The 10,383-nt window shown below is 26.9% G+C and overlaps 1 protein-coding gene across 1 annotated transcript; it reads right to left on the bottom strand.

The window, feature by feature from the left end:
* Positions 1 to 1,045: 1,045 nt before the first annotated feature.
* On the bottom strand, positions 1,046 to 10,133 carry LOC105205060 (sugar transporter SWEET1). The gene is made up of 4 exons (XM_011174356.3): positions 9,765 to 10,133; positions 1,885 to 1,962; positions 1,524 to 1,806; positions 1,046 to 1,379 (listed from the first exon to the last, which is right to left on the bottom strand). Exons 1-4 carry the CDS (start codon positions 9,839 to 9,841, stop codon positions 1,164 to 1,166), a joined length of 654 nt encoding a protein of 217 aa, XP_011172658.1. The 5' UTR covers positions 9,842 to 10,133; the 3' UTR covers positions 1,046 to 1,163.
* Positions 10,134 to 10,383: the final 250 nt, after the last annotated feature.

The raw sequence follows: 10,383 nt of genomic DNA, 5'->3' as shown, positions 1-10,383 counted from the left end.
ACCAAGAACGGTAAGAACCCCTGAAAATGAGACACGCGTTCGCACCTCTTTGCAACGAAGTCCACGCCGTTCTGCCGGTAAACATGCTCAAGCTCTCGGAATGTCTCGTCGATCGTTTAGCAGAATGTTGAAAGCGATGAATTTTCATCCCTACAAAATTCTCATAACCCAGGAATTGAAATCATCGGGCGAATCATTGAAAAATCGGGCGAACATGGCCACCACGTTCGCCCGATCTCTCAGTGTGCGACTTCTTTTTGTGGGGCTATTTGAAGCAACGTGTCTACGCTAACAAACCTCGAACCTTGGACCAGCTGAGAGCCAATATTCGGAGAGAAATTGCAGAAATAAAGCCAGCGATGTTGAAAAAAGTGTATGATAATTTCGAAAAACGCCTCGAAAATTGTATTGCTTGTAACGGCCATCATTTAGCCGATATAATTTTTGGTAAATAAACAAAAAAAACCTTCAAGTGTCTAGTTTATTCTCCCGGAGTTTCAACCTCTTCCGATTAATAGCGGCCGCGCAAGTGGTTATTAAAATGTGTCAGGTTCCTCTGCCCAACTCTGTAGTTTATGAAGCTTTACTTGAATTGTTAAAAAAAAAAATTCATTGGTCGAGCTGCAAAGTGTCAAAAATACAAAATTTTAAGGAACAAAACAAGGTGTGATTTTTTACTGCATAAGACAAGGAAGTTAAAAAAACTTTAAAAATCTGATGATAGAGCGTTAAAGTTAAAACTTCAAGCTTCAAAATGCTTTTTTAAATTTTTATCTACAATGATTTTTCGCCGAGTTACAGCCATTTGAAAATGGGAAGCATCCATTTGGACACAGTGCAATTAGTCACGGACCACTCATAGCGCTTGAACAGAAGAAAATTACTAGGCACCAGCCGCTGTGATTGGCTGTATCCAAATGGATGCTTCCCTTTGAAAACAGCCTAATTTTTTATGTCTGGAAAGTGTTGCCCCCTTTTTTAATGTGTGTGTGCGTATGTGCGCGCGCGCGTGTGTGTGTGTACATATGTGTTTATATATAGCATGTATAAAATAAAAATATACCCCTTTATAGAAAATTATTGATTTACAATATATACTAATACTTCTCACGTACAGTATTCATAAATCTCTTTAATCCATAGAATAAAAACAATTAATTTTCTCATATAAAATAAACTTGATCTGCTCGTTTGCTTGGATAAATCAAGAACAAAGAAAATTGGAAAGCTGACAAAACGCAACCCATGAAATTTGGTATTTGTATAAATTGGTCACTGATTAGACATCCATAAGCAAACCATTGACAGGACACTATCATAGATGCCATTATAATTGGAAATGGTAAACTCTCTGTGCTTTTCACTCTTATCACATGTGCCTATAACAAATTTATATTTATTACTAATATATTAATATTTATATTATATAAATCAGTATAACATTAAAAATATATTCATTCTCAAATTAATAAATAGTTCAATAAAATCTTGTAAACATAAAAAAAATGTTATTTCATACTTACAAGTGATATTAATGGTGATGCGAAGAATAATATAGTCAAACTGCAACTAAGAAATCCTACATGTTTCACAGCTAAAACTCTGTCCTTTTGATAAATACTATAGAGATACACAAGCGAAACCAAACAAGTCGCTACTGCAAACTGCTTAATAGTAGTTGACTTCTTTACATTGTAAAAGATATAAATTAATACATAACATATTTGTAATATTGTTCCAAATATATTTACAGATATAATAAACGAATCTCTAATAAGTATTCCATATCTTAGCCACAAACTACAACTGTAATAATAAAAATATAGTTAAAATCACTATTAATACTAATATAAATAAATATTGCTTAATTGTTATAATACATACGACATAAAACATGTCATAAAGGCCAATCCCGAGCTATCTCCAGTTGTACCATTTCTAATATATTTCTTGCATACCAATCTGTGTAAAAATTTATTAATATTGTTTTCATAAATTCAAATTCAATAATTAAAATATTACTATATGATAATAAATATCTTATAAAATTCAATAAATATATTATTGTTAAATTTAACAAAATGTGTAATTATGTCAACCATATTACGTAAAAAATAAGTAAAATAGTTACACTATAATACAATAGTACCATTATTAATATAATTACATTAATTGAAAAATTAATTTAAAAAAAGATCTAATGCCAAGTCATTTTTTATAAGTAGTGTCATGTACAATTCATATACAATTTTGTTACAGTAAGAATCGAGAAAAAAAATGGGAAATGTAAATATAAATAGAAGAAAAAAATGTCTGCAAAAACTAAATAAATTCAGAGATTTATTTTATCATATGGGTTTTCAAAATATTAATTAAAACCTATAACTTTTAGCTATCCTTATATATATCACATACCCAGAGAAAAATTACAATATTTATACAAAGAGAAGTATGAAAGAATATTTTCATTAAAAGTAATTTGTAAAATTTTGAAAATAAGTGAAAAAATAATTACTTTATATTTTAAATAATACTTCCTTTTTCATCTTTATAACATTATTTGTTGTTCATTTACATTTTTTTATAACATTATTAATATTATAAAAAAAAGATTTTTAAACATTAAGAAATAAATAGGTAGTTTAAATATAAAATTCCCACAAAAATTAAACAAGTCCAGAATTTTATTTTTCCTTTAAATAAGTCTTCAAAATAAAAAAAATAAAATAAACGCTATAAATAATTTACAGTTACTGAACAGTACCTACTTGATAGAATTATTAACAATGCCTAAACAATAAAATATACACGACATAGAAAACAAAAACAAAAAGAGAAATATTAGAGATTACCGCTTATATCTCAATCGACATTAGAAGCCGTTAGTACAGAAAACCAATGTCAATCCGATAATTAAGTTGAACTATTTTTTTGGCAAATAAACTGTGTATACTAGCATACTTTTTGTATTACATCCACTCTAAGTAAAATTTAAAAAAATATATGATTTATTACTATATTAGACAATTATTTGAGCAACATAATTTTTTGACATTGATTTCTGTCGACTGTCCCTAATAATTTTATATACCATTGAATTACAAATTCTCACAAAGCAATGATGAATTAATTATAAAATTTTATACACAGATTTAAATCTTAAATTATTATTACATATCGTACATTTGGTGCCTTATTTATCATCACCGATATTACCGATATATATAAACATTTTGTGTTAATTTGTTAATTTAAAAGTTCCGTTAAGAAAATATAGATTTGTACGCGTTGCTTGAAATTCTTAAAAATTTTAAAATGAAATAAATATTTATTCAAGCAGAGAAGGATACTAAAAGCACAACAAAAATACTAAAAGCAAAAAGTGAAAGCAACATGAGCAAATTTTATGTATTTATAATGGTTAAAGATTTAATAAAATTAAAACGTTCAGTAATTTCTAATACTATTATATAGTTAGAAAGTAATTTTAAAAAATAATCCTTCATTCATAATTAGCTATTAACCCGTTTACATCATATGCTTATATCAATAAATTTAAAAATAAATTTTCTGTTTTCAGAAAATTTAACTTTTTAGACTTGTTTGATTTTTGGTAGGAAACTAATTCAATTGCGTTTTCAACAAAATTAGAAAGTAATGCGTTACTTGTAGCATCATTAACGTTATAATTTTTTTCAGTAACATTACGTTTCCTTATTTATAACGTAGTTATATTTTATCGGTAACGATTTGCATAGTTACTTTGTACAATTTCTAACATCGCGTAAATTAAGGCTAACGACTTCAGTGTTCGCATAATGCTTATTTTATATTAAATTAAATATTACATAATGGCAAACGTTTTTAACCTTTATCTCTGATCATTTTTGATATGCTAATAAGAAACAATTGTTAATACAAATAATATAAGTTGTTAATTACAGTCAATAAATAAAATACAATTTGAAAAACATATCACACGCATACAAATTCAACTAAAGAAGATTTTATCGTAAGTTGCCAAATATAAAGTTGCAATCACATGTTGGAACTATATTTGACTTATAGCAAAATAAATTTTAGCTGTTTGTATACATACAAAAAGTTTTAAATTACATTTAATTTATTTGACTATGATTAATTTGTTTATATTATCAATTCTTTTATAAACTAACAAGGGACTATAACAAGGGACTTATAAACTAACAACTAAAAGTCCACGACAAGTATATCACCGATTTTAATAAAATTTTATACGTGTAGTATTCACTCACCGTAGTAAAACTGTTTGTTGCAAAAATTAAGTAGTCTTGAAAAAATAACAATTAAATATTTCCAGCATCTATAGTAGCGCTACAGAAGAACAGTTGTCAAGTTAGCAACGTAGCGTGGGGTGTTAGGACGTCAAGTAGTACGCATGGGGTTCCGCGTTCAATCCCCACAGATATTTTTTTTCATTTAAGTCCTATATTTTTTAATTGTTATATATAATTTGTAAACCGTTTTTAATCATTTAATATAAAATTATTTTTTTTTTAATCAAAAAATTTAAAAAGATTTTTCTATTATTAAATAAATTAAAATTTCTCATGAACACAAAAAATATAAAACATAAGAATAAAAGACCTAAAAAAAAAAAAAATTTACAATAACTGTTTTACAATTAGTTTACAGCTTTTAAGGTAATACTTATCGTAAAAACAATTAAAACATAATAATTTATTGTACCATTGTAAATTTTTATTGCAAATTTATTTGTGTTCAAGAAAAATTTAAATTAAATTAATAATAGAACATTTTTAAATTTCTTAATTTTTTTAAAATAACATTTTATATTAAATAATTAAAAACAGTTTAAAAATTATATGTATAACAATTTACAAATATAAGATTTAAATGAAAGAAAATCTTATTCGCGAGAATCAAACCTGGGACCCCATACGTCCTAACGCCCCAAGGTAGGTTCGCTAACTCGACAATCCTTCTATAGCAGTACTATAGATGCTGGAAATATTTAATCGTCATTTTCTCGAGAATGCTTAATTTTCGCAACAAACGGCTTTACTACAGTAAGTGAATACATACCCATAAAAGATGTAAGTGAATACTACATACCCATAAAATTTTATTAAAATCGATGATGTATTTGTCGCGGACTTCCCTTATAAGATAATCTGATTAAAAGTCAAAACATTTGATATTACATACGATAAAGTCATAATATATATAAAATTTGGCGAGTCATGAATCCATTTTAATTTGATTGAAACAAAGATTAAAACAAAGTTATTCTTATTTGAATAAGATTTTTTGTGAAGTATAAATATGATGATTTTTTTCAAACATTAAAATAATATTTTCAGTTATGAATTAATTTATATATATTCATATATATTTAATTATTTAGTGATAATGTATACAGGAGTACTGATCCAATAATATACATAAATTTTATACTTTTGAAAATAAATACACATTTCGCTTCATATTTTTTCAAGTAAAAAAATGCTGCTAAAGCATGTAAATCCATTTGCTCTGTTCTTGGAAAAAATATAATGTCCTTCAATGAAAGCAAACATTTCACTTTAAAGATGGTAATTTTAATGTGAGTGATCGCCCGCATTCTGGAACACCTTGAAAGCTTGAGGCTGATAATTTAGAAATGTTGTTGAATAAAAACTCGTCCCAAACGCAAGTAGAACTTACTATAAGTAATAGCTTTAATTTAATGCAATTGCATGAAGGAAAAATTCAAAATCTCATAATAAATTGTCACAAAACATCATTATCTAGTTAATTGAATACGCGGCGTGTGTTTCATTGTTTCCAGACAGCGTAAAACAAATTTTTGTGGAAAATTGTTACTGACAAAAAAAATAGTCATTTGCATTTACTGCATCTTTATAAAAGAATTTCAGCTTTGCAGGTAGCAGCAATTTTTACAGTGTACACTTTACATAATTTTGAGAAATATTGTAGACATTAATTTAGATTTTTTTAACTTTAGTCCAGCTTGAATGTGGTTTTCAAATAATGTAATTGAACTTACAATTAATATGTGCTGTAATGTATGAATTTGGTATATAAAGTTATATCAGTAATGAGAGAAGTCATACGATGGTCATAATCCATTTACATTATGAACGTAAAATCATTCATGCAACTTCATAGGTAAAACATGTGGCGATGAGGCATAAAGAGTTGCGAGTTTGCTCTCCGTGCCAAAGATACAGGTTCAAAATCAGCCAAAACAATATAATCCTATAAATCGGTTTTTACTCGATTTAGAAGCGATCGCTACCTCTTGAAAGACAAAGGCAAACCACAGAGAGTAACTCTGCCCAGGAAAGTCTTCTAGTAGACTATTTGGAACCGGCGTTAAAACTGTAAGTCCCATACATCTACGGATATATGAAGAGATCGCCTACGCGCTAAGAAGTGTACGCGAAGAAGGAGGCGTTACATGCTTACTAGCAGCAAAGAAATTATTTTTTAAACCAAAGAAATTATAAAAATTTTTTTTATATAAAATATACTTTATAAAATGTTCGTGAAATCTTGTTTTATGGCACTTATTAATATATAGTAGGGATCATTAATTTATAATTTTTTTAAATTATAAGTTTCATAATTAAAAGCATTTTACATTAGTTTATTAGTATTCTATGACCCTTCTGCTATCTCACAAATATTCTTTTTTATGCTTTTCAGTAAATGATAAATTATGTTTATTCTAATAAACTGCTATCTATAAGGTGATTAATAGAATTTATTCTTTATAGCTAACAAACTGTTCGTAAGAATTATGTATTAATGTTTTCTTTTAAATAACCAGTATTAATATTTACTAGTTATTTAAAAAAAAAAAACAAAATAGTGTTCCATCAACCTCTTCCTTCTTCTAACAAAAATAATAAAAACTCGTTAATTTTTAAGTAATGGTAACAAGTTACTTTTCTAAATTAGTAATGAATAACAGTAATGCGTTACTTTTCAGAAAAAAAAACGGTAACAGTAAACTCATTAATTATTAAGAGTTCTGGCTTTATTTTTATATTTTATATTATATAGTTTTATAGTTTCCTGTAAATAGTTCTCGCCAGCACAAAACAGAGTGTCCTGTTTGACTATGTTGCGATTGATGCTACTCACAGTAGCCGGTACCTAGAGTTTTTTCACTGCTATAGCACTCCGAATGGCTGGTGGTCAATCGCAACGTACTCAAAAGGCTTCCACCTAAAAAATACCTTACAACAAAGTAAAATGCCAGGTTCACGTAGCGTCTTAGTTTATTTTACAAAAGTTTCCGATATTCCTTCCAATAATTTTTGTTGGATCTTGAAAGATCTATAAAACTACGTTCTAGAGAAAAACTCTTGCGATTAACAGTCTCTTTATTTTTAATTATTTTTATCATCAAAAAATAATTTTTATAAAAACAAAAGATGCAGATCGATTTTCGAAAGTTCTGTGAATTATAAAATATTTTTCATGGTGTAAGAATATATTGCTGTAAAAATACATATATTTTTACACCATGATATTTCTCATATAATTCTTCACATATTTAATCATTTTTTAAAAAATTCTAATTATTCATATTATTTATTAAAACATTTCTATCAACCAAGAAAGACATTTATGAGAATAAATGAAACGCTGTTCAAGTTTCGAAAGTACCATACATTATAAAACATTTCTAGTGCAATCTTGAAGATATGTAAAACAAAACTGTATATACCTAAAAATTAAGTTTTTTTAGTAATAAAACCTAATATTAAATAAAAATTATCAATTGTGTATATCATCAGAACTCTTTGGAAAGTATTTTTATACACTCAGAACTACTCAAAAAATATCATAGAACTGATAGAACTTTCAAAAACCAACCAGTGTCTCATCCATATTTTCGATCTTTTATGGACGACAAAATTTTTTTATTACATTTTTTTAATAAATAATGAAATATTAATTAATTCTTTGAAAAATGATAAATCATAAAAATGTGTTTCATTCATATATGTTCAGAACTATACGAGAAATATTTCCTAATGTACAAGAATTCTTAAAATCTAAACGTCTAATCCATATACCTATAAATATGTCTTTCTAGGAAGATAAAAATTTGTTATTATATAATTAATAATGATAACAATCAGAACTTTTTGAAAAATCTACACGAAAAATATTCAAAATCACAAAACTTTCGAAAACGATCTGCATCTTTCATTTAGATAAAAACAACTTTTTGATGAGAAAAATAATTAAAAATAAAGAAAAAATTGTTTATCGCCAGAACTTTTTTTAGAATTCATGTAAAACTACAAAGATATCACTCAAAATCTAAAAAAAAAAGAAAATAATGTTGGAAACTTTTGCAGGATAAACTGCTCAGTAAACGGAAGTGGATTTAAATGGATTCAAAATTTGTAATTCATTTTAATTCATTTGAATACATTTTAAATTAAAGGATAGCAATTATGTTATTTCAATTCTATGCTATAGATTAAAAGAGATTGTGTGACACATGAAAACTTCTTTTGAATTGAAAGAATAGAAATTACTTTATTTTAATCTGATTTTATACATTAATATAGATTACATATGGCTTGCATAATTATTTAATTGAAAAAATAAAAATCTCAATTTCAATCCCTCTTCATGGGTTAAAATAGATTCAAGGAAATCTTAAACTTTAATTGAATTAAAATAAATTTAAAAAATCAAGAATTTGAATTTGACAATAATCACACAAATTCATTTTAATTAATTTGTTTGTTGGGTGCTCAGTAAATAAAAATGGATTAAAATGGATTCAGATTTTTAAAAGTATGCATTCGTGAATGTTAAAATGAATCCATTTCAATACTTAATGCCTTTATATCCATTTACAGAAATTGAATAAAACACATTTTTAGGATTTTCAATCACATTTTTATAATTTTTAAGAAATAAATTCAGTTTTAAAAAGTAGACTGTGAATACTGCTTAATTCAAAATTCTAGATGAAAAATGCAATTTTTCAATTCATTACATTTAAAAAAGTTTTTTCTCCTACTCACGCACATATGTGTGAAAAAATATATATACATGTATAAAATTTTATATATATATATATATATGTATATGTATATATTGTAAATGTACCTGTAAATACACACACTCACACGCACAAGTATTTATGTGCGTGCGTGCGTGTGTGTGTGTGTGTGTACAGGCATTGAAATGAATTCAGGAATTTCAAAAGTACACATTTGCAAATATTGAAACAAATCCTTTTTAATTCATTTTCGTTTACTGGGTAGTGTGACGTGTGAATCTAGTCTTTCACTTTGTCCTAAAGCAGGTAAAGCCTTAGAACAAAATGTAAAACAAAATTTGTTAATTTTAATAGTTAGAACTATTTGTTTTATACATCAGGGACTATAAATCTATTAAAAATGGAGCCATTCTTAATAATTAATAAAATTGTACGAAATAATAGACCAACTTCATACATATGGTAATGAGTTACTTTCATAAAACAACTTTATTAACTCTGGTTTTCAATCAAATTTTGTATTTAATTTAAGCAGTTATGAATAAAAAGGAAAGTATCTGGATAGTTTGTGTTTGAAAGAAATACAAAAGGTAAGTTCTGCATAATTACCAATATTAAAAGTATTTTTAAATTAAAAAAGGCATAAATTAAAGACTAATAATTTTATATAAATAAATAAAAGCTCAATATTTAGTAAAAGTTATCCGCGTCATATATTACTTACACGCCAGCTAGAAACTGTAAAACAGTACAAATTGATGCCGATAATGCAAGTGCATCCTTAATCTCCATCGATGTCATGATTTAAATTATGCATTTCTTGTACATTAATTGTCATTTCACAATTTGTCTAGTTTATTTTGTGCAACTCTAACAAGTGTTCAATAAACCGCTTTCCAGCAACGTATGTATAGATGATACTGTGTAATAATTTACGATTCAACCTTTCAACCATTACACAAGTCAACACAGCTAAAATGCCATGTTGTCATTTTGTATCACTCTTCACACATGGTAGAAAGACAAGGGCATGATGTAAAGGGCCTCGCACATGAAATGCATAACATAACATAAGAGGTTTGTTCGAATTGCTTGAAATCCCCAAAAATTTTTGCACTCGAGATGAGATAAATACATATTTGATCGTAAGAAAGAGAGAGACGACAAAGAATTTAATTCAAAAAGAGCAGCAACACGAACAGGCCTAAGCACAACATAAGATTAACGGACCAATGAAAATGTTATGTAAATCAATATGGCGACTTTATGCTGGATGCTCATTGAAGGGCCTCGCACATGAAATGCATAACAGAGCATAAGCGTAGCATAAGGCCTCTGGACCA

The sequence above is a fragment of the Solenopsis invicta genome, chromosome 1 (assembly GCF_016802725.1).
Source record: "Solenopsis invicta isolate M01_SB chromosome 1, UNIL_Sinv_3.0, whole genome shotgun sequence".
In the NCBI taxonomy this organism is placed as follows: Eukaryota; Metazoa; Arthropoda; class Insecta; order Hymenoptera; family Formicidae; genus Solenopsis; species Solenopsis invicta.
Note: the sequence above shows the minus strand (reverse complement) of the source record. Positions and strands in the feature narration are given on the sequence as shown.